Here is a 25,323-nt window from a genome sequence, read left to right as displayed (position 1 = left end):
CAGGCTCCAGGCTCCGAGCTGTCAGCACAGAGCCCGACACGGGGCTCGAACCCACGGACCGTGAGATCATGACCTGAGCCGAAGTCGGACGCTTAACCGACTGGGCCCCCCAGGCGCCCCTATTGCCAAATTATTCTTTCCAACTGTACACATTTACACGGTTTCTTTGCTGTTATTCCCCCTCCCCTGGTCTTTGCTCATTTGACAGTCCCCGAACATTACCCCATTTTGTGGATTTTGACTCCAGCGAGACTGACCGTTTGTTCAGATGTTAACTGTCAGTATTTTTCTCTTAAAAATTGCTCATTTCTGCCCTTCCACACGGTTACCTGTTGGGATTTCTCTTTTTCTCATTGACTCATAAAATATTTTCAAATATGAAGTACACTAGTGTACTTATAAGTAAGCAGTGGGAACATTTCTCCCCTCTGTTTTTACCCTGTTTATGGTGGGGTTTCAGAAAACCGTTTGATACCTGTGTGTTATCTGTATTTCTTGTTTAATTTACCTGTCACTGATATGGCATTATAGTTCATTTGCTTTAAGGAATTATCAAAAGGAGGGTTGTATCCCCCAAACCCTCTCCAAAGCATCCCATGAGCATCCAGAGGAAACACGTATAATTGCAACATCATCAGTGTCTCTCTCCCCACCTCAAAGAGCTACAAAGAGCACAGTTCGTTTTACTAGATCGTTGGCCCTGATGAATTTTGGCGAATGTTTAACTTGCAGGCAAGGCTATCCAAGCCAACTCACCATCTAGTATGAAGTTGGCTACAAATGGTTGAGGTAGGTTTTTTTTTTTTTTTTTTTTTTCTTTTCCAATCCTGCTAGAAGAACTTTATGTCTCTTCTCATAAATTATGACATCTTATCTTACTGAGTTAATAGTATCTAATGGTTCCATCTCCAGGTACCGTAATCCAGCTGGAAATGCAAGGTATGCGGAGCCCATGTTTGAAAACAAAAGAGTATTTTTCTCCAGCCAGTAAATAAAAGTGATTTTTCAGCTATAAAAGGACAAAAGGTTTTGAAATGATCCCACTGGGCAGGGTTTCCTCGACTTGTTTTTTTTGGCACTGAGCCATGGAGCTAACCCAGCATCTTCCAGACTTCTTCCATTTTTGTAGCAGCGTGAAGAGTTTGCTAGATAAGACCAGAGTACCCCCCTCCGCCCCCCGCTTGCCGCGGCGTGATGATTCACGCCTCGGCTCCTCTCACCCTAGAAGCAGCTGCAACCTAAAAGTGTCATCAGCAGATTATTGATCAGCATGTAGGAAAGAACCGAACAATGATCGTTTTTCCCTTTAAATATCTTCACTGCCCTCTCAAGGTTGTATGTTTTTCTTCTCAAGGAAACGCATTTAACATTTACCACTGCAAACGTAACGAGACGAGTAAACGGCTCATAGCTCCGTTGAGAAGTTGTCACGAGTGTCTAACTCAACGGACATATTATCTCATTCTCTTTCCAAGGTTTAAATAGCTCTGGCACATCGGGTCTTCCTTTTTGATTTTCCGTACGTGTTTTCATGGCCCTGAAACCTGAGAGTGCTGTTGTCCATTCTCATCGCTCTACTGTAAGAAGAGATGGTCCTCCCCCTGGTCCCGGTCCCCTTTCTTACGATATTGCTGTTGATAGTGTCAGAGGATGAAATTATATGAATAGTTGAGAGCAATCTGCCTCCAGGTACGTATTAAGGAATCAGAGCTTCGAGCTGGCCAATAGACAAGTGCTTCCGTGGGCCTCTCGCACATTCACCTGGTTCTTTTTGGGTAGAAAGTTACCTGTTTAGCTGGCGCTTCTCTTTCTTGTGAATGCCACAGTACAGACTGCCTCTCTTTCTATAGCGTAGCCGGTAGGATCAAGCCTCCCAGTTTATTCCTGCATCAGGGACTTTGCGGTTGCTGTCCCTTGGCTTGAAACGCTTTGTCCCCACCTCTCAGCATGGCTGACTCCTTCTCAAGTGTCCGCCCAGATGTCATCACCTCCGCGGAGCTGACGAAGACCTTCTGTGTTCATTTCCTAAGGCTGCCGTCGTGAAGTCTCACAGACGGGGTGGCTTAGCACAACAGAAATTTACTGTCTCACTGGGGGCTAGAAGTCCAAAATCAAGATGTTGGCAGGGTCATCCTTCCTTTGAAGGCCCTAGGGGAGAATCCTTCCTTGCTTCTTTCTGATGGCTGCGTACGTTCCCTGGCTTAGGGTAGCGTAATTCCGATCTCTGCCTCTGTCTTTATGTGACCCGCTCCTTTGAATTTCTCCTGTCTGTGTCTTCTCTTCTTCTAGGAACACTTTTCATTGGATTTAAGTTCCACCTGGATAATCCAGGATCATCTCATCTCAATATCCTTAATTATATCTGCAAGACCGTTTCCCCAGATAAGGTCACATTCACAGGTTCTGGGTGAACACATCTTTTGGGGACGCCACTGTTAGCCCTACTATAGATAAACTACTACTCTAGATCAAGCAATTCTTGCTGCTGTCGTAGATGTGACGCCATCACTCAGTTTATTTTTCTCATCGCCCTTGTCCTTATTTAATGCATCTGTTCTCTTGTCTATGTCTCTGTTGCCTGTCTCTACCCACATGAATTCAAGCTTTGCGAGTAACGAGCTATCTTACTCACTGCTCTGTCCCTAACACCTAGACCAATGGTTGGTGTATTGTAAGGGCCACCAAATATCTACCGAGTGAGCAATCCCATTGGGCAAACGTAATCTCAGCTTGGCTCTTTGGTACTTTTAACAACGTCCAGGAATTTAGTTTATTTTCTGATGTTATTTTATGTTATTTGAATTTCTGTTGGCTGTTTTTGGAAACGCAAGGCTATCGTGGGACGTATATTTATCACGATGGATAAATATGCCCAACCATTTCAACATCCCATTGCTAACTGGTCTTGATAGTTCATTGAGATTTTACTTTTTCCCCAGGAACAAATCCTCAGCAACATATTTCTTTCTCCCTTAGGCTCTGATCACCTCCGGGAAAAAGATGGCCTCTGGGCGGTCTTGGTCTGGCTTTCCATTCTGGCTGCCCGGAAGCAGAGTGTGGAGGAAATTGTCCGAGATCACTGGGCCAAATTCGGCCGCCACTATTATTGCAGGTGAGAAGGGTAAGGACGCTCGGGGGACTATTGTTAAGGAAAACTGGTGGGCTAGAACCATAAGAAGGAGGCATCTTTCAGGACAATCTGAGGAACGTGGGGGCTGGAGCCCCTGATAGGTGCTTGGGGGTCATGTCAAGGACACCCAAACTGGAAGGCACAAGTGTCCCCTCCCTTAGTGACCTTCCTCTGTAATCTTTTCATCAGTGTCTATAAAGTGGGCAGCCATCCCAAGAGGGAATCTGAACTGCAGAGCCTTAAAAGTCCTTTGGTGCCCAAGAGAGTTGTATAATCCGATCAGGGACTTTCCTTGTTGGTTCTCCACCCATAATTATCAAGGCAGGGAGGCAGAGATCAAAGCTGTGAAGGTTAAAATGCTTCTGTGATCCTCTCCTTCCCTCTGCCTTGTTTTCCCACTAATGGTCCCAACAACGTCTAAGGTGCCTGAGCTGGTTCCCTCTGAAGAGGCCACATGGTCCAGGAGCCCCAGATTTTGCTAAAAGTTTGTCCCTGTGGAAAGAGATACAGAAAACGGAAGTGCAACCCTGGGAGGGAGGAAGGGAGAAGGTCAATGGCTGAGCACTCAGTGTTGGGAGCCTCTATCGCTTTCCTGTTTTTGAAGTAGGTGAGGGGTCACAGTCTTCTGGCTGCAAGGTTGCCTGCTAGATATGTGTCCCTAGATGTGCTAGGTTTGTGTACCTAGTGCCAAGCTGTGGATTTGGGGAAGCAGTGGCAGAAACGGCTGTTAACTATGGAGAACCTGGGAATGGGGCAAGGGAATCCTTGAGTATTCTCAGAGACAATGTACTGAAAACAGAAATTGTGGCTCATTTGCTTTGTTTATGAATAGTTAACTACTTGGGATGTTTGGTTACGTTTCAAGAGCTTAAGGAACAGAAAGAAAGCTCTAGACTTGCCTTATAAGGTGATTGTTTCTTGTCTTCAGAAGTCATTTAGCTAGATAAATATCAGAGAATAAGAAAGCCTGTGATAGGATTCCTTACAATCTAAAGGATCTTGGTGCTCTGGGAACAGTTGACAGTGTTATAACCGTCTTTGTTCGTGTCCAGTTAAGAAGGCAGAGGTTGTAATCGCCTGAAAACCGCCTCAAATTATTCCTTGTACTATAAAACAAAGACTCTCAAGGCAGGTGGGAATGTGTTTTACTTACCAGTGTTTCTAACAAGTGCCAAAAAATCCTGATTGTTGTGGGCCTTTTTGGCATACCAAGGAACTAATTGGCACAGCAAGGCTTTCTATTGCATGAAGCCGTTCCAAAAAAGCCCAACCTGATAAACTATGTTATGATTGCCAGCCTCTGGCTTAGTGAGATCACTCTGAGTTGGGGATGTGTGCCTCATAATTCGTGCAATGATTATCTAGCTCTCTGCCAGGGTTTTGAAGACATGGTGTTATGATAAGTGTATTTATAATACGGTTCATTTTTGTGTGTGTGTGTGTGGCCAAGAGCTTACATGATAATTACTTTTTTCATAACAAATACCATATTAGAGAATCTAATGCGATGGAGATTTAAATTCTTGTAGGACATTGAATTATGTTTCAGATTTCTGTCCAAAAAGATCACAGAGATAAAGGAAAAGGGAGGAGAGACTAGGTAGAATGAAAAGTAAACCCTTTTTTTTTTTCAGGGTCTAGCAAATGCAGGTTGTGAAACAGAATGACTTCTAGCTGTTTTGTTTTTTGTTTGTTTTGTTGTGTTTTTTGGTGGGGAGGAGAAAATAAAAACAACTTTGGCTTAACTGTTTCTGAGCCTGAAGTCGTATGTGAGAACCCAGACGGATTTGCCTCATACGAGTGGACCCCAGAAGGAATTCTCCATTGAAAGATGTCCTCCCTTGAAGCTGTGTTCCTCTGGTGGTCAGAGGGGGTTGTCGGCCGTAGGGCAGGTATGGGGTGCTGGAGTCTGCTTGCCTGTGAACGTTTGGGCAGGCGGGCAGGCTGGTCTGATGACCTCAGCCATAGACTTGAATGTGATCTGTCACAGTAGTGGGTTTCCTCAACTTCGAAATCTCTTCCAGTGCCTCTCTGGTATCCTAATAAACCCTCTTATCCCATCTCCATGCCCCTCTCTGCTTGGCTCGGTCTTCATCTTCCCCCCCAAAAGACTATCTTCAAAGAGAATTTAGGCTCAGTACACATTCACTGCTGAGAATGTTCCGAGAGAGTTCCTGGTTGTTTTGTTTCTGAGGGCGGGGAGGACACAGCTGTATAGGAGGGAGAGAATAAAAGAAAGAGATACAGGGACAGAGGACTCATTGCTAGAAATGGCATCATTCCATGTTTTCCATTTTGGCTAATACCCTGCTGTTTACTTAAAGCCTTGAAAGATCTTGGGTGAAGGAAAAACAGTAACGATGATTCGTGTTCCTTCTTTCAGCTCACTGAGAACTCCCACCCTGTCCCTGTGTTACACAGAACCCAATCGGAGATCCCACCATAGCCAATTGTGCAAAGTTGCACGTCTGAGGGCTTCTTTCTTAAACAGATCCCCCTGGATGTGCCATTAGGTCTCGGTCAAGACTGTCCACCATTGGGCAAGACCCTTTGCGATAGTTACTAAGAATAAAATCAATTAATAGTTTTAAGCAAATGATGTCTGGCACTGGACCACCTACCTGATGTGCATTATAGTATTTAAACACCACAAAAACAAATGAGATAGGTGTTATTTTAGTCTTTTTTTTTTTCTAATCACTTTCCAGCCCCATTGTTACATTTGATGTTCTTGGCTAGGAGGATTTTTTTTTTTTTTGATGGAACAATTGTGCTATCTCTTCCAAGTTTCCAAGAGAGTTTTATGGTACGCGGAGCTCCCTTCCTCCTTCTTTCTTGACCTCCCTGGATTCTTCTCCCTCCTTCCTTTCTCCCTTCCCTTCCTCGAATTTTTCATCCCACTACTTAGAAAACACTTACTACTGGGGCGCCTGGGTGGCTCAGTCAGTCGAGCGTCCAACTCTTGATTTCAGCTCAGGTCATGATCTCATGGTTGGTGGGTTCAAGCCCTGCATCTCAGGCTCTGCGCTGACAACGTGGAACCTTCTTGCATTCTCTCTGTCCCTCTCTCTCTGCCCCTTCCCTGCTCTCTCTCTTTGTCTCTCTCAAAAAATAAATAAATGAAAGAAAAAAAGAAAGAAAGAAAGAAAGAAAGAAAGAAATAAAGAAAGAGAAAGAAAACACTTACTACTTACTAGAAGCAGTGGAGAACAAAACAGATAAGGTCTCTGCTCTCCTGGAGCTTGTGCTTCTCGTGGGCAAAGGCAGATAAGAAGTAAACAAACATTTCAAACACAGTAAATGCAGACTGGGATCGCTACCAAAAGAAAACATAAAGACCAACGAGAGAGAGGGAGACATGGAAGGCAGCATCTTAGACGGATGGTCGGAGAAGGTCACTTTCTGGAGGTGACGCTAAGTTTGAAAAGCGGTGGACGAGAATGTGCTAGGTGTTCAAGGGGAAGAATATACCGGGTTGAAGGAACAAAGAACAAGAGCAAAGGCCCAAAGGCAGGAAAGGACAAAGTGTCTCAGAGGCCTGGAGGGGAGGCCCATGTGGCTGTAGCATGGTGAACGAGTGTGAGAGGGGGGACAGATTCCAGGGGGTGGGTGAGTCGGATCCCCCAGTGCCTCGTGGTCTGTGGTTAGAGTCTTGGTCTCCGTGTGATGGGCACTGGGGAAGGATTGAAAAGAAAGGACGTGACTTGACTTTATTTTTGCAAGATGACTCTGGCTACTGTATAGGGCCTGGATTATGTGGGCCAGGTAGCAGGTAGGGGGTGGAACCAGGGTTGGATTGTAAAAGCCAGGTAGAAGGGCATGGGGACAGGTCTGGGGTGCTTTTCTGTGCGGCTCTTCCATGAAAACAAAACCAATGATGAGATGTCCACCGAGTTTCTGGCCCTCCGATTAGGGTTGTGTTCACCCTGTGTCCTGCCTTCCCTCACCAGGTTTGACTATGAGGGCCTAGAGCCCAAGGCGACGTATTACATCATGAGGGACCTGGAGGCCCTGGTCACAGACAAGTCCTTCATCGGCCAGCAGTTTGCCGTGGGGAACCACGTCTACAGCGTGGCAAAGACAGACTGCTTTGAGTACGTGGACCCCGTGGATGGCACCGTGACCAAGAAACAGGTACTTGCCAGCAAATTACCCGAACAGGCAAAGCCAGGAGCCAAAGTGTCCTCTAGCTGGAGAGGTCTTTGGGAATCATCTACTCTGAGTGCTTTTTGATACACACGAGAGCCCTGCAACCTTGGTGAAGGTTACCTACCTGGTCAGTGGCAGAGGGCACAGTGGCACATAGGGCCTTGACTGTCTGTCCAGGGCTCGTTCTACTCGTAACTGACAGACCAATACCACACATAGATACAGACCCAATATCTCCTTCGGTAATGCTTGCAGCCCGCCGGCTGTCCGTCTGGTGGCCATCAGAGATTCAGAAACGTTTCCAAGAGCAAAATACCCCTTTTCCTCGGGGCTCCCAAGCGCAGGGATGTTTCACCTTTTATTACCGTATGCCATTAAGAGCAGTAGGAGCTTAGCCCGATGGGTTCCTAGGGGAAGAAACAGTTGGACAGTATGCCCCACAGCGTCCAAAAGGAAGATTTGTGGTGGAGAATTGCTACAAAAGATAAACTGACAAAATCAACAGCTTCTATTCCGGTCTCATCTTTGTGGATCGTGTAAGAGAAGGTGACCACTATTACAATCATTTTTTCTCCTAGGCTTTGTTTATTTCTCGGCTAGGGCAAAAACTGACCACGCTGGGTGCACATTTTAACATGGACAGCCCAGATAAGACACCGAGCGATGTTAAGGAAAGTTCCGCTCTAGAATCCCAAATTCTTGGGGCACCTGGGTGGCTCAGTCGGTTGAGCGGCCGACTTCGCTCAGGTCATGATCTCGCGGTCCGTGAGTTCGAGCCCCGCGTCGGGCTCTGTGCTGACAGCTCAGAGCCTGGAGCCTGTTGCAGATTCTGTGTCTCCCTCTCTCTGACCCTCCCCCGTTCATGCTCTGTCTCTCTCTGTCTCAAAAATAAATAAACATTAAAAAAAAAGTGTTTAAAAAAAAACTTAAAAAAAAAATAAAATCCCAAATTCTTATCTTCTTCATTCTTCTTCATTGTTATTCTTCAGTAAATACAGACAACAAAATAAACCAGCAGCTATAGGGTTTGGGGGACTGGATATACTGGTGGTTACTGATATTTTTATTTTGACTAATAGTTCGCACATCGTCCTTGTCCTAAGGTCCCCGACTTGCAGATGTTCCAAAGCCTGATGCTCCCCTGTTACTTTCTTGGAATTCTCCCTCTGGTCTGCTGAGTCTCATGGTGATCTTTCATCTCTATTAAAATGTGATCAGTTTTCTATTCTAGAAGGCCTTCTGAGGCTGGACAAATTGTTTGCAGTTTTACTTTGGAAAGGTGTAGGGTAGTGAAGATAAGAATGGTCAAGAAGTTGGAAGACCCAGGATCAAATCCTATCGCTGTCCCACTTACCAGCTATAGGACTTCTGGAAAGTTCCTTGAGCCACAGTCTCCTCCTCATCTGTAAAATGTCTGTCTCACAGAGCTGTTTGAGAAACGTGATGGAAGTGGAGTGCCTGGGTGGCTCAGTCGGTTAAGCATCTGACTCTCAGTCGCGGCTCAGGTCATGATCTCACGTTCTGTGAGTTCGAGCCCACATCGGGCTCCGTGCTGATGGTGCAGAGCCTGCTTGGGATTCTGTCGCTCCTTCTCTCTGCCTCTCACCTGCTTGTGCACGCTTGCCCTCTCTCTCAAAATAAATAAATAAACGTAAAAAAAAATGCGATGAAATAAAATACACAAGGCTCCTAGCTATCCTTTCTACAAGAAGTATACGCTACATTTTTTGTAGTTGTGTTGTGTTCCACACGAGGATGCTTTCTGGTGGACGGGATTGCATCATCTCCAAAATAACATTAATGAATCTCCGGAGATGTGAGGTCAGGAGCCCAGCACATGGGTGGGACCTTGGAGCCTCTAGGTCTCAGATAAATCTTTTCCAGTTTTGCACCATATTTCCTACTTCCATTTTTCTTTTTTTTTTTTTTTTTTTTTTTTTTCAAAATTTTTTTTTTTTTTTTTAACATATATTCATTTTTGAGAGAGAAACAGAGCCTGAGTGGGAGAGGAGCAGAGAGAGAAGGAGACACAGAATCGGGAGCGGGCTCCAGGCTCTGAGCTGTAGCCCAGAGCCCAACGCGGGGCTCGAACTCACGGGCTGTGAGATCATGACCCGAGCCGAAGTCGGTGCTCAACCGACCGAGCCACCCAGGGGCCCCCCTACTTCCATTTTTCAAAGGAACCTCAGAACAAACTTTTCACAAATCCAAGGCTCATGTAGAATTCCAGAGTCGTAAAATATGTGCTTTCTAAATTATTCTTGGGAGGATTTTGTTCCCTGACGAGGAAGGTTTGAAAACTGTTCCCTGAAAGGATTATCTAGGCAACACTAGGTCCTGGACTTAATCTGCTCAGGAGAAGCTTGTCTGTTGAGCTAATTTGTTTTGCTGTTAAATTCACTAACACTCTACCTTGTTCCTTCATCCGTGCACATTTGTATCCTTCCCTTCTTGACCCTTTTTACAGTTCCTATCAGGATAATTCCTCAGCTAGATCTCACGTGTAGATCTCTCTTTATTCCTTGTCCCCTCCCCTGCAACCCCGAACACTGGTTTCCATTTTTACTCTGGAACTTTTTTTTTTTTTTCTTTCCATGCTCTTTCATATTAGCTCAAATGTGGCCGTAAATAGTAAATGCTACCAGGAGCTGCTCTGGGGAGTTTCTCTAGAAACAAAGGAAGGTCGTTGTTCATCTTCCCAGTTTCCAGGACCCCAGTGACTGTTTATCAATTGGTGGCCCTAAGTCATCCTGGAGTTTCTCCGTCGGTCTGCGTTTGGCTCCCTGAGGGTTTTGGGAGACAGTTAACACTCAGCAGCATGACCATTGTCAGTGAGTCACAGATGGTTCTTTTGCATCGCAGTTGGGTTCTGTTGGAGCAGAGGAGGAATTCCTGTGTCCTGGGACTGTTGGGAAACTTCCAGCACTGAGGCACACATCTCCGCACTCCTGGAAGTCCGTAGTCCTCTGAGCATTTGATTCCAGGGATGGTTAAGTCTGGGGCACGAGTCATATGACGTTGGTGCAGAATGGCAGTGTCTACTCCTAAAAGATATACTTGAATTTAAATGAACATGTATTATTTTTAAATAGCCGTAATGCACGTGGGGGCATTCAGTCAGCAGTTATTTTCTTGAGAGCCTACCAAGTGCACAATAATTGTTTTTTTCTTTTTTCACGGAACAGTTTTCGAATATAAATGTAGAACAGCTTCATTGAGATGTAATTTACATTCCATACAATTCACCCACTTAAAGTACAATTCAGTGGTTTGTAGTAGATTTATAACGTTGTGCGATCATTACGACGGTCCATCTTAGAACACTGTCGTCACCCCCAAAAGAGACTTGTCCTCTTTAGCTGTGATCTCCATTTCCAACCCTGGCCATCCCCAGTCTCCTTCCTGGGTCTATGGGTTTGCCTATTCTGGACATTTTACACAAATGAAATCATACAACATGTAGTCTTTTGTGACTAGCTCCTTTCTCTAAGCAGAACAGACCGTGTGTCAGTATTTCACTCTTCCTGACGAATAACGTCCCATTATGGGGCTAGACCACATTTTGTTTATCCACTCGTCAGCTTGCGGATATTTGGGTCGTTTCCACTTTTTTGACTGTCATGAATAATGCTGCTGTGAACGTTCACGTAAAGTTTTCGTGCAAAGGCTCTCCGTTATCTTGGGCGTAGGGCTAGGAGCGGCATCGCTAGGTCAAATGGTGACTGTAGTTTCACCTTCGAAGAAACAGCCATATGGTCTTCAAAGCAAATTACACTGTTTTACATTCCTGCCAGCTGTGTATGTGGGTTCCAACTTCTGCACACTTTGGCCAACTTCTGTTACTATCTTTCTGATTAGAGAACGCTGCAAATTAATCTATCAAATGATGTGCTATTTTAAAATTAAGAGAGAAGAGATTGGATCTCCATACAGACAAACAAACGTTTGCTGTGGGAGGCAGAGGACTGTGGTCTCTCCGGTGTTGGGTCCTGTTGGAGGCAAACAGACATAGACTTGAAGGCTGGCTTTGTCGTCGCCTGCGTTTGTGACTTTGGGCGTATTGCTTAACTTCGCTTAACTTCGCTTAACTTGATGGGGCAGGTGGGTGGCATGCTGGTGATAAATACCATATAGGGTCACAGAGAAGGTTGGAGGAGAAAGTCCTGTAAAGCCCCAGGCACAGCGGCTGGTATCCATTTGATATTCAAGAAATATCCGTTGCTTCCCCCTTTCCAGAATCCTCAACTTTGGAGGAAAGGGTGTGAGTGGTGTTCAAGGGTACAGGCTCGAGATCAGAAAGTCTCGGGAGTGAATCAGCTCTGCCACGTCCTTGCTGGGTGATTTTGGGAAGTTTCTCAACCTCCCTGTGCCTTTCCTGTCTGTGAAAATAGGAATCATAACTGTGGCTCCCTCATCCAGCCATGGGGGGATTTAGATCATACAGGTAAAGCCCTGACACACAGTAACTACTAATAAACGGTTAACTAAAATAAGTTATGTTCAAAGAGCATCCTTGGGAAAGAACGACTTTGACATCTCACGAGCCATGTTTGATGAGAAAAGCGGGGAAAAGCACACCGAACAGCGTACGACTTTGTAGGGTGTCGTGTGAAGACATGGGAAGGTCTCTTCAGTTTCTGAGTCATCTGTGAATCGATTCAGTCGTGTTTCTCTGCCTTCCCCAAGTCTCCCCCTCCCCCATCTCTCCCATCCCACTCGGTTTCAGAAAAGAGAAAGTGTTTTAAAAACAGCTCTGTCTCCTTTTTGTCCTTGGTTTGGGGTCAAAGTCAGGAAACGGACCGTGGGGGGAAAAGAAAAGCCCATTTCACATATATCTCTAGAGATAAAGAAAACATGCTCCTCCGTCCAAAATGAAATTAAAATCCTGTTCTGGTGATAAGCCCTGCCCCCCCTATCTGCTTCACTGCTGTGGAAAATGTTCAGGAAAGTCTGTCCTGCCTGTGAGACCACGTGGAGGCCATTTAAGGAGCAAGAAGGACACCCCCGAAGTATTTAACTCCTGACATGAATTCCCAGGGACCTCACTGGCCTTCCTGTCGCCTGTCAGGTCTCGTGGAATTTACTATGGCTGCCTCCAAGCGGCTGATGTTTTCATGATGTTGGGCACCAAGAGGAAAGTTGATGTGTGTCTTCCATTAAACAGGACCCAAGAGGAACTCTGATTTAGAAATAGCAATTTAGCGAGGCATGGTTCAACAACTGTGGTTCATTCTCTCCTGTCCCATGAGGATGTGTCTCTGTTTATTGTCAGGTAAAATTGAGTCACATGAATGAGTAATAATGCCTTCTTCAAATATGAGTGGGAAAAACAAGCCAGTAGCTCCTATGAGAGTAGGGAGTTCAATCCAGTGGCCGACTAACTTAAGAGGCTCCCACTGTATTTAAGAGGCATATAGTTGGGGGAAGGGAAGAGTTGAGGGAAGGGCAGGTACCTCCCTAAGGCTTGACAGGTGGCCCACTCTTTCCTCAAGGATGAGTTCATTGTACAAACATCAAGGTTTTCCATGGTGCTAGGCACTCTCTCTTTTCCTCACCTATCGCCATCCCAAGCAACAACATTAGTACCCAGGTTACCTCTTACCTTTATCCTCCCCACATCTTCCTTCTGGCCAAAATCTTCTGGAGTCACCACTCAGTGCCCCCATCATTACGACACTCTCCCAGCTGTGATAGAAGGAATACCCCCGGTCCTGGTAGCGTGAAAGGACAACGTGACAGAGGGCACCAGCACTGAGTGACAGCATATTGCCACTGGGGTGGACATCAGTTCAGAACCACGCCCTGTACTGTGAAAATTAACTTTGAAGAGAGAAACCTCGACACCAGGAGCGGAATTTGAGGAACCAGGTCTCTCTTCGTCACCCATCCCACGCCTGTATTTCCATTTAACCAGATCAAAACTCGTGAAATTCCACCAGTGCTGAAGTCATTTGCAAGTCACAGTTCAGCTGATATTTAAAAACCTGATGTAAATCAAAGCATACCGGTTAGCTGATGTGGAAAACCAAATCCAATCTGATTATGTCAGGCTAACGCCGAGCTGATTAATCCCCCTTCGAGTTGTGCAGGCTGAGTGGAAGCATTTTGATGGTGTCCTCAACCTGGAAAAAAAAAAAAAAGAACCATTTGAAATTAGTTCAGAGAAAAAGTACACTTTGAAGCTTGCTTGCAGAGTCAATTTGCTTTTAGAGGTGTTATTTTAATATGCAGGAAGGTGTCTTCACTTTATCTGCTCAGTATTTAGAAATAATGAAGGAAGTAAATTGGCAGTCTTGAAATCACATTTTAGTCGGGCATTTAGTGCTTTAATATATACTGTGGTGCTAAGAACCCCTGGCCAACAGGTAGAGAGAAGTTTACCAAGCGCATATTTCTGGAGGCATCCTATGAAGGGAACTGAAAAATGTCATCTGGAGAATCTGGGGGCCAGGACTGAGTTCTCTATTTAAAAAAAATTTTTGTTTAACGTTTATTCATTTTTGAGAGACAGAGAGAGACAGAGCATGAGTGGGGAAGGGGCAGAGAGAGAGGGAGACACAGAATCCGAAACAGGCTCCAGGCTCTGAGCTGTCAGCACAGAGCCGGACGCGGGGCTTGAACTCACGAACTGCGAGATCCTGACCTGAGCTGAAGTCAGACGCTCAACCGACTGAGCCACCCAGGCGCCCCTGAGTTCTCTATTTAGAGTTAACTGGTCAACCTTCAACTTTCATCCCATCCTCATCAATGAACCAACTGAGAGGCTGTCGTGAACAGCTTATCTCTATCCTATGCCGCTTGCTGGAGTGAGGTTCGTGCATCCAGAAGTAGAATTTAAGAAATCATTTCAGCCATGCTGGTTACCCCACCTATAGGATTTAGTTGAATCTGAAAGTTAGTACTTACAAATAGTCCTTCTCTGTTGAGTAACAGAAATATTTAGGAAGTGAGGTGTTGTCATTACATGTATCCTGTGATTACATCTGGGTTAAAAAATCCTTTTTCCGTTGCCAGTTGTGATTTTGGAAAAAAAAATCTGCATAATAAATATCTATCCCTTTCCTGCTTTAGTACGATACAGTGAAGATTGTTGAAGTGTGATTCATTCGTGTCTTCATCCATCCATTGAATGTTTACCAAACACCTGCTACATGCCGGGCAGCTTGCTGGGACATTAAAGATCCACCAGCCTGGGTGGCTCGGTCGGTTGAGCGGCCGACTTCACCTCAGGTCATGATCTTGCGGTCCGTGAGTTCGAGCCCTGCGTCGGGCTCTGTGCTGACGGCTCAGAGCCTGGAGCCTGTTTCGGATTCTGTGTCTCCCTCTCTCTGACCCTCCCCCGTTCATGCTCTTCTCTCTCTGTCTCAAAAATAAATAAACGTTAAAGATCCACCAGCATACAGGACAGTCTAGCAGGAGAGACGAACTGACATGCGATTTGTAATCACTATAGAGTTTATTGAAAGGTATTACAGGGAAAGCGCTTACTTGGGAGTGCATCGTAGGCGGTACTCAGGTAGGGGCTCTGGGGAGGTGATAGTTAAGCTTTGCCCTGAAGAATGAGTGGGAGCCGGCCCGGGGAAGACCATCTTGACAGACTAAATGCCTTTCTTTAATCTAATGTCGTTATACCATTGTTTGGCTTTCCAGATAAAGAACTGGGATTTCCTATAGGTCATAGCATTCTCAGCGGGGTGGCACAATATTGTTATTCTCAGTGTCAGTGCCCATTGTACAACGCTGCAGTTTTGTTAAATAAAGACACTTGGGCCTTCTGGTAGGACACCTTGAGAACCATGGGTTAAAAATATTTTTTAAGTTGGGGCGCCTGGGTGGTGCAGTCGGTTAAGCGTCCGCCTTCAGCCAGGTCACGATCTCGCGGTCCGTGAGTTCGAGTCCCGCATCGGGCTCTGGGCTGATGGCTCAGAGCCTGGAGCCTGTTTCCGATTCTGTGTCTCCCTCTCTCTCTGCCCCTCCCCTGTTCATGCTCTGTCTCTCTCTGTCCCAAAAATAAATAAATGTTGAAAAAAAAATATTTTTTAAGTGTTTATTTATTTGAGAGAGAGAGAGGTGAGCAGGGGAAGGGCAGAGAGAGAGGGGAGGGAGGGAGAGGATCCCAAGCAGGCTCTGCACTGTGCACACAGAGCCTATTCGGGGGCTCGAACTCACGAACCATGAAATCATGACCTAAGCTGAAATCAGGAGTTGGGTGCTTAACTGACTGAGCCGCCCAGGTGCCCTCCCCATTTTTTTTAAATGATTTTTTCAGTTGCTTTTCCTGTGATTTTGCCTGTTTGTCTTCCAAAGACCAAACACATATTCATTACTTTATTAAGGACTTGTTGGCTGGTTTGAAAATAGGAAGAGGGAGACACTTTCTGGCTCATTCTAAAGTTCTTACTCCTTTGCTTCTGATTCATTGGAGTTTTATTATAATGAAGTACCTTCTCCTGACAGAAGCTGATTGCTTTAGGACTATCTTCTAAAATGCTGATAGAATCCCACTAAGATGTATGATAAGAATCCAAGCATTCTGGAATGAATAACATCACAGTTACTTCCTACTGAAATACCAATGTCTGTTTGCAGTCACGAGGGTGACTGTCACCGGGAAACATAATTATTAAAGGAAAAAACTGCAGACTGTCACAGGAACTCAGGGAGGAAGCGACCCCTGTTGTCTGGGTAAAGTATGTCTGATCCAAAATATCCCAGAACTGGGGCTGGTGTTGAGTGAACAGGGATCAGCAGCCATTTTGGCCAAAGACACGGGGAAATGGGATATGTGTGACCTAGTTCCATTGTTCCAAATTTGATGGTTGGAATCTGGATAACTTTTAAGTCCTCACTCTCCAAGAAGCCCTCTCATCACCTAATGTGGTTTTTTCTGGATGTGTGTTTTAAAAGCGCACCTGCAAAGTCATTTGACCTTGATTTCCCCCCAAATAGTTATTTGCAGTGATTGGTCTCAACGTGTGCTGGTTGGTTGTGAAAAGGCTAGATGAGAATTCCTCCAAAAGTAGGGCAGATGGGTACGGCTGTGCAGTCAGTGCACTGCACAAAGGCACTCAGCCTAATGGGGGAGGAGAAGCCAAAGTCTAGGTCAGCCAAGAAGAAAGATGCTTTTCTATAAATTGTCTTCCTGTTTGCAATTTATATAAGGGTGCGGTGTGGACCAGCTGCTGCCCTGCTCAACCACTTTTGAACTCACGCTTGCAGCTAACTCTATGACTTAAACAAAGAAAAATGGGTCATTCTAGTTAATTTTTTTCATGGAGAGCTATGTCTGTCCCATCCAAATCTTCTGCTTTATAAGCTGCCTGCTTTCTTCTACAAAATGTGGTTCAGATGTTTCACAGGAGTATTTTCACCTTGAAGCCTTCCAGATAAGTCCCTGGGATTTCCTGTGGGAGGTAACATCTGAGTGAGGCTCCGAGTCTCGCTCTTCCACGCCTGTCTTGTCTCCGGCTTCACAGGCCTGGTGTGGCCAACTGACTGTGTATATGTGACGTTGTATTAGATTGCAGGGCCATATGCTGTTTCCCCCTGGAATTCATCCTAAGGCACTACTCGACTTCCAAATCACTGGTGGTAATGGACAGTTCCTCCTTCCCCGCCTGGCTGCAACATGTCTTCGAGTCTCCAAGCACACATCTGGCGGCTCTGCGTGTGTTTAGCAACTCGCAGATTTCCCTGCATTGATTTACACGAGGGCTTCAAAACAAAAAACAAACCCAACATTTACGTAGCCAACATTTATCGGATACCTGCTCTGCTTAAGGCTCTGTGCTCATCTGGGGGACCGTACAAAACACATGAGACAGGGTTCAAATAGTTCACAGGACGCAATGTGGTTCACCCTAAAGTGACAGGCCTGGGGTCAAAAGACCTAATGTTCTGGCTCCTCGATTGGCTCGCTGTTACCTGAAGCGGTCTTGAACTTCCCTTTCTTTCCAGTGAAGGGAGGAAGTGGCCTAGATGACTCTGAGGTCCTTCCTTCAGGACCATAATGGTCTCAATTGACCAACTTAGGGGCATTTAGTTGTCGGAGAAGATAGGCCAGTGGGAGTTCTGGAGAAAATAAATGGTAACAGATCCATGAGCTTAGCAGTGATTGCAGAGAACATGGCACAGTTCTTAAAATAAAATTAATCTTAATTCTGCCTAATTTAAAAATAAATGTGCCATAAACTCTTCCCATTTAGGCTTTATTTGGCAATCTTCTGCAAAATCTGGAAGGTTGGATGGCTTCGAGCACAGTACCATTTTCATTAAAAGCTTAACATAAGAATAGTATTTATAGAGTGATTTCTAATTTTCAAAGCACGTTTCGCATATAGTCTCTGATCTGATGCTCACATCAACCCAGTAGGCCTGGCTGTATTGTTTTTTAACCCTTTTTAGGAAACTGAGACTTACAGAGCTTAAAGTGACTTACTCAAGGGGCGCCTGGATGGCTCAGTCCCTTAAGCGTCTGACTCTTGATTTTGGCTCAGGTCATGATCTCATGGTTTGTGGGTTTGAGCCCCGTGTCAGGCTCTGCCCTGACAGTGTGGAGCCTGCTTGGGATTCTCTGTCTCTCCATCTCTGCCCCTTCCCCATTCATGTGCACGCTCTCTCTCTCTCTCTCTCTCTCTCTCTCTCTTTCTCTCTCTCTCTCTCTCAAAATAAATAAACTATAAGAAAAAGTGACTTGCTTAAGACCACCAGCTGAAAAGCCAAGCCAGAATTCCAGCCCTGTTGTTCTCCAGTTGTTATCCCTTTATCATTTCCAAACTGACTTTCTACAAGCGACAAACCAAAGAGGGGCAAATGTGGGGAGAAATAGAAAGCCTCTAGTGATAAATGGAAGCAAATTGGAGGATTTGGGGGTGGAAATACCTGCAAGGGAACGTAGCTCTTTAACCATCTTCCACTGGGACAAAGCTGATATGGGCAAAGCCTCATTCTTGTCACCAAGGCTACACCAACAGGCACTCGGTGGGAAGGAAAATGCTAAGCTGGAGCTAAACGTGCCCGTTTGGTACCCCACTCCGTGATTGAGATTGTCTTAGGCCTCGCTGATTCCAATGCGCAGCAAATTTTGCAGTTAATGGGCTTAGGATTTGTCTCTTGCCACACAAGTGGGGACAGGAACCCACCATGATTCAACTCCATTGTTTTTAGCCAAAACTGAACTTTGCCTTAAAAATGAAGGATGAGTAGATCCAGCATCATTCACAACAGCCCTTCAAGGTAAATATGTTAACCCCGGTTCTCTGATGGAGAATATAAGTGTGTTTTCATTGGGTCTGTGAGTCGTCCTTAAATGTGGGAGGGGGCATCCCAGGGGTGCTCACTCCAGTTGTCAAACACGCAGTGACATTCATTCGAGTGTTTGTAGAGAGCCTACTGCGTGCCAGGCATTGTCCTGGGCTATGGGGATAAATGGTGTGAACAAGGACCATAAGGCTTTGCCCTTCCAGAGCTCACCAGCTGACGAAGGACCCAAAGACATGTTTCAGCAGTTCCAACACTGTAGGGTTAAGGCTAGAAGTGAGAGGAACTCCTTGTATTCATTTGTGCCGGGCCCTGTTTCTTCAGGAGGATTTGTGGCAGCAAAAACGTACATAATGAAGTTGTTAGGACATAAATAAGAAACAGAAATCAAGACTAGGGAAAATATAAATAAGAGTAGAGAGTCAAGAACAGAAGAAGAAAAATTCATAGTTATGCAAGTCATAAGGATCCACTTGGGCTGAACCTCAAATTTGGCATTAAGTGTTCTGGCAGCCATATTGAAAAGGGAACTATGGTTATTATTGACAGAAGACAAAAAATACCAGTTCCTCAGGGAAGGAAAGGCTTTCCTAACACTTGGCTCTTGAGGAAATGTCTCATGTGGGATTTTATACAATTTCCAAAAATATCCCGAAAGGGACTATAAAAGTGGGTTTTATAAGGCGGATACCTTGTAGACCCAGCAATGAAAGTGAGGATATGAAGCTGAAACGCATTTTTTTTTTAATTTGAGAGAGAGAGAGAGAGAGCGCGCACATGCGTGCGAATGGGATAGAAGGGCAGAGGGAGAGAGAGAGAATCTTAAGCCGACTCCATGCTCCGTGTAGACTCTGATGCGGGGCTTGATCCCGAAACCCTGGGATCGTGACCTGAGTCTAAATCGAGAGTCAAATGCTCAACTGACTGAGCCACCTACCCCTAAAATGCAATCTAATAAGTCAATTTTTGTCGTGAGTAGTCGGTCGGAAGTACATCGATTTGGGTAACGTGTATGTCCAGGTGAATCTGTGGCTAGGTGCTAGAATAACTGGAGGAAATGCATGGATTAGACACTCTTATTTATACAAGGCTTCATAATTTTTCTCTATTGGGATTTTCTTTTCTATTCTTTTTTAATAGGAAATTTATTGTCAAATTGGTTTCCGTACAACACCCAGTGCTCATCCCAACAGGTGCCCTCCTCAATGCCCATCACCCACTTTCCCCTCCCTCCTACCCACCATCAACCCTCAGTTTATTCTCAATTTTTAAGAGTCTCTATTGGGATTTTCATAAGCGCATAGATCAAATATCTTCTGGGATAGGGTTGAAAGATAATATCTCGTGTTGCGGATCACGTAACGGTTTATACCAGGAGTTAGCAAACATTTTTCTGTAAAAGATAGTAAATATTTTTGCCCTCGTGGGCTAGTTTCTGTCATAGCTATTCAGCTCTGCAGTTTTAACACAAAAGCAGCGTAGATAATACGCCGAATGGGGACAGCTGTGTCCCAATAAAACCCGATTTATAAAAATAGGTGGCAGGTCAAATTTGGCTGACAAACGATATTGCCAACCCCTGATGTAACCTACAAATTAAAAAAAGAAAAATTTATGACTGGTATACTTTTTTTGGAATTACAGAACATTTAGAAACTTGGCAAGTCTTGGTCAGTGGCGACTTTGGCCTCATAATTTAATTGAGAGTAGGGGATGCATGCGGGAGAGAACATAGCTCATGTTCAGGGTGCGCGTTCATTAAGTTCATTGGAGGAGCATGCAGCTCTAAAGCAATCCATACAACTTCACGCATCAAAGTGACACTCAACAGACACGAAACCAGAGTTGTCGCAGCACAGAACTGGGCTGGGTCTAAAATTTTTTTCCACCCATGCAGAGGAAGAGAATTGTGGTGTTCCTCACTTGGAGGTCTCACACAACACCATGGGTTCTAGTAAGATCCCACGGCTGGTTCCATAGGAAGAAGAGACATTGGGCTAGCCTTTATCATCTTTTCAAGCGCCCAGTCTATTCCAGGACACCCGATGTAGATGCTAACCGAAATTCTATGAATACGGCCAAAGCTATGGTTACCCACAAGGAGAAAAATCATAACATGATTTCACTGTAAAAAAAAAGAAAGAAAAAAAAAAAAGGCTTAGCTGTGAGCTGATGACACATTTTGATGGTCTGCTATGGCCTGAGTTCTTAAATACCTCCCACTGGCCATATACCAATTGTGTAACGAATGGGAGCTACAATAAAGGGTTGAGTTTAGTGGTCATCAGAAGAGGTGGCCTTGAGTGGTTTGGAATCTACAACAGGTGGTTAGGGCTTCAGCCTTAATATTACTTTAACCGACGTCTGCATAAGTCCTAGTCCTGAGCAACCAGTCACCTACTCATGTGTCCCATCTATGGTGACAAGGGGAGTGCAGGCTTAAAAAGAAATAACAGCTTCAAAAGAGTATGTAAAACCATGACCGTGGATGCAAGTTATGGAACCTTTGGGGCCTTATTGTCAGTTTGGACATAATTTGGTATGTAACACCGATTGGTAGGGGATTGCTCCCTTTACTCTATTTAGAATGTCGTAACTATTCACTCCTCTGGCAGCACAAGATGGGTAAGGAAACGGTTACGGCTCGTTGCAATGTGGTCACAATGTGGTCCAGGCTTACGGAGAGCAAGTACTGTGTCTTGGTCTTCATATACCCAGGGCTTGGCCCAGGACTCAATCCCCAGGGACGATAAAATGTTTGCCCGTTGAACGAATCCTGGTTAGTACCATCCTGTTGGCAGAGCTAGTATCATAGAGAGACAGGTTGCCAGGAAGGGAGGGGGCTCCTTTTTGTCACGCAAATCATGGCAGACCGTGAATCGCTCCAAAAGAGGCTAAGGCTTTTTTGGGACTGGACAAGAAATGCCTGCAAAATTTAAAAAACAGAAAGCCATTCAGATGGAATCATAGTGCCCCGCCCCACTGCAGCATTTGGGGGGGGGGGGGGTAAGGCATTAGCAGTCAGATTTATATGGGAGGTATATTTTTAATAATGGCTTATTCTTAGCAACCAAGATTTAAGGCCAGACAAGTTTCAAGGGCAAATGTCTTAGGGCAAATGTCTGATGTCAAAGTCGCCCGAGACTTCTCCTTTTTCAGACATAACAACTGACCAGACTTATTATTTTGTTTCCTCCTCTTCTTTCCTCTGCCCCCTCCCAATATGCTTATTTATAACAAGGGCTTTATCAGTTGTCTTAAGAGAACAAATTTCCTTCAACGCACATTACAATATGATCTTACGGTCGTATTTTTCAAATATCGCTGCCACTAATGAAAACAGATGCACAGAGAACGGAGACAGTCTGAGCCAAAAGCGAATTAATGCTGCCACAGCTCTGCCCCCACACCGTCCTGGTGGCCAGGGTATAGAGTAAGAAGGAAGGACAGAGCCAAGAGGATGAGGTTGTATGCAGGAACCCCAGAATCCAGCTGAGGCTCCAAGCCTGAACATTTCATTACAGGCCTTACTTGCTACCAGGGAATGTGAGTGCGAGGAAAGAATCAAAATAGATGAACTTAGGGGCGCCTGGGTGGCGCAGTCAGTTAAGCGTCCGACTTCAGCCAGGTCACGATCTCGCGGTCCGTGAGTTCGAGCCCCGCGTCGGGCTCTGGGCTGATGGCTCGGAGCCTGGAGCCTGTTTCCGATTCTGTGTCTCCCTCTCTCTCTGCCCCTCCCCCGTTCATGCTCTGTCTCTCTCTGACCCAAAAATAAATAAAAAACGTTGAAAAAAAAAATTCAAAATAGATGAACTTAAAGCAAAGGGCGGGGGGGAGGGGGGGCGGGTAACCTTAACACAGGTAATTTGCTTGACTGTCATAAAGAAAGTGCCTACTTCCATTGCATCCAGGGACAAACTTTGACCCCAGGGACATTTATTAAATATCATCCCCTCCTTTTCCCTCCCCCTCTTTCTGGTTCCCACATCTCCCGACCAAGGGAACATGAGCGTCTGTTCAGTTTTGCCCCTAAGTCTCCCCCAGCAATAACCACGAGTAGGTATTAATTGTTACTACCCGCGTATTCTTTGGCTCACTGACCCGTTCTGGGTGTTCTTGGTCTCAGGGCCTAAGGATCATTTTCTCAGACGCCTCACGGCTCATCTTTCGGCTCAGTTCCTCCAGTGGTATGCGGGCCACCATCAGACTGTATGCGGAGAGCTACGAGAGGGACCCCGGCGGTCATGACCAGGAGCCTCAGGTACGAAAGCAGAGCTGTGTCCTCAGCAATATGTCTCGTCACTCCTGGAAAATTTAGGGAGCTCTCGTGGGCCTTTAGTGGGGGTTATCTGCCTTTCTGGAAAGTAAATTCCATATCGATAGATCCAGCTAGAGGACAGGCTTAGAGTAACTCTAAGCAGATTTCCTTCCTTCCTTCCTTCCTTCCTTCCTTCCTTCCTTCCTTCCTTCCTTCTTTCCTTCCTTCCTTCCTTCCTTCCTTCCTTCTTTCCTCCCTTCTTTCCTCGCAATGCTTGAAAAAGACATTTGGGCTCTAGCCTCTATGATGGGTTTAGACCAGCACCTCCCAAATGACTTCCCTTTCTTGACTATACTGCAGCTTGTTAATTGGGGGTGATATCAAGAGACAGCACTTGTGTGGATGAAGAAATGTTTAGTTAGAGTCAAGCTGGTCACAGTCCTCAGAGCCTTGACTCTGCACATGTAAATAAGGAATCTCCAGGTGTTTGGCAAACTCTGGGCTGGATCCTGACCTTGAGGTGCCAATACAGGTGCTACTCTGGGCCTCCTCTCTGAGACTGCTGCGGAGCCCAGATTCCCTTGAGAAGAAGGTCTGCATTTAAAGTTAGGGAGGCTAAGCTAGGCCAGCCAAGGCTGGGCCACCCTGTGTCTGGCAAAGTCCTTTCCTGTTGTCAACAATAGAGCTAATTAAGAACTCAGAAAGTACGGATCCCCACTGCCACATTCATCAATGCTGCAGGCGACATTAATTAAAACCAGAAAGGACCCACCAGAACATTGGGTACCTCCAGCTATAGTCCTGGCCGCCCCTTGCCGCCTTGGTGTTTACTCCACCCTGGGTTCTGAACCAGAGTCCTTGATAAGGTGATTCCTTGAGATGAAGACAGTGGTTCCGTGCTTCTGTTGTGGAGATGTAGAGAAGCAAAGAGAAACTCACTGCTTCTCATTTTCGAGTGACTCAGGATTTCCCATGAGAATTTGCCGTAGTTGGGCCCTAGAAAGATCTCAGAGAGGGTCTTCTTTCACTGTCAGCGGTTTAGCGCGTTTTCCTTAAAATGGTACCTCTCTCAGGAGAGTCTCGAAGAACCAGATCAATATGGAGCCGTAGATCGTTACACCTGGCCCTGTAGCCAGAAGATCTGTTTGGAGGCAAATCGTCCCAGATGGGGCAGTAGAGACCCTGGAGGCTGACAGCTAGTGTGAGGGTCACCTAGTGCATGAAGCAGCAGAGCAGGAAGCCAGTAAAAGGTCCTTGGCCCTTCCCGGTCAGAATCACAGGCTTTCCATTCAAGGGCGGGCCATGCTCTGCCAACATAATTGGTCAGTGAGTACATTTCACCCAAGATAGTACCAAATCGTGCAAGAATTGGAGGCTCACCCTCTCTTTCCATATAAAACCCTTCTCCTCTCATGTTGGGAAATGAGATTAAATCAAGGGCCTAGAAGTTCAGAGCTACAGACAGGGGGAGGAATGATATTCCTGGCCTCCGCCACTCTGACTCACTCTGACTCGAGGCTAGTTTTTCTCAGCATTCTTTTCCCTATTTGCACCGGGTAAGTGGTTATGATATCTGCTGATTTTTATTTATCTCCCACACGGACCGCAGGAATATGACATCCAGGCCTTTAGACACGTGTGAAAACAGTCCTGTGCACAAGCGAGTTTCTCTCTGAGGTGTTACACGCAAGCCAAGTGGTGCTCCGCCTCGCCTTTTCTTGCCCCAAAGCTTCCTTTGAAGCTGGAAACCTCCATAGGCCTGGGTTGTGTGTTAAGTATATGCTTCAGTCTGTGGGTAGAGAAAACGTAAGTAATGCTTGTTCCCACGTAGTTTCCGTTCTCTAGGTTTAAAGAGTTCACCACCGGTTGGGGATTCCTTTCACTGATCGTGTTCTTCTGATCAGTCATCTAGATGCCCTCTCTTTTCCATCATGAGTGAGGGTCTTCCCAGACGTGGCTCGGTGGGCCTCCCCATATTTACGTCACGATCCAGCTAAAAATGTCACGTTAAAATCGAACTCCTTATTAAAATATCTTGTGTCATTGACTCACCAACTTAAGCCGTGTCGCATAATACATTCAAGTCGAGGTGTAATTTAGAATAAGATTTTGAAAGACATCTGACCCCCTAACGAAGGGGAAGGAGACACCAGCAGGCTCACCCATCACGGTACTGCTGAACCACACCTAGGCGCTTGACGACTTCACTATACCTCCTTATTGCATTGCTTTTCCAGAAGCCCAGCTTCTGCCTTCCAAGAGCTCTGGGAGGAAGAGCCACTGGTCAAGTGTTAACAGAGACCAAAGATAAGCCATGCTCCTCGAGTTATTACTGATCCGGGGCCTGATGGGCAAAGACCAGCTGTGTTGCTTCCTCAGCTGCAGAGACCTCTTCCCCCCCCACCCTTTTAGCTTGTTCCCATTGGCAGCCCAGAAAACAGAACAAATACCCCTTCTCCCACCACCCCCCCACACTTAGACACCCAATAAAGTATCTCTCGAATGTCTAGAGAGCCCATTGATAAAC

General features: G+C 45.6%; 1 protein-coding gene across 2 annotated transcripts in view; it reads left to right on the top strand.

Moving 5' to 3' along the window:
* The window catches only part of PGM5 (phosphoglucomutase 5), a 185,185-nt gene that overhangs the window by 126,289 nt on the left and 33,573 nt on the right, over positions 1-25,323 (top strand). Inside the window, exons 8-10 of one of the 2 annotated variants that reach the window (XM_047830921.1) lie at positions 2,977-3,112; positions 7,081-7,264; positions 22,665-22,799. In XM_047830921.1, coding sequence (XP_047686877.1) covers positions 2,977-3,112; positions 7,081-7,264; positions 22,665-22,799 — 455 coding nt within the window. The remainder of the gene's footprint in view (positions 1-2,976; positions 3,113-7,080; positions 7,265-22,664; positions 22,800-25,323) is intronic. The other variant, XM_047830922.1, reaches the window with a different exon arrangement.

Source organism: Prionailurus viverrinus, chromosome D4 (genome assembly GCF_022837055.1).
Source record: "Prionailurus viverrinus isolate Anna chromosome D4, UM_Priviv_1.0, whole genome shotgun sequence".
NCBI lineage: Eukaryota > Metazoa > Chordata > Mammalia > Carnivora > Felidae > Prionailurus > Prionailurus viverrinus.
The sequence above is the reverse complement of the archived record's forward strand: the minus strand, read 5'-3'. Positions and strand labels throughout refer to the sequence as shown.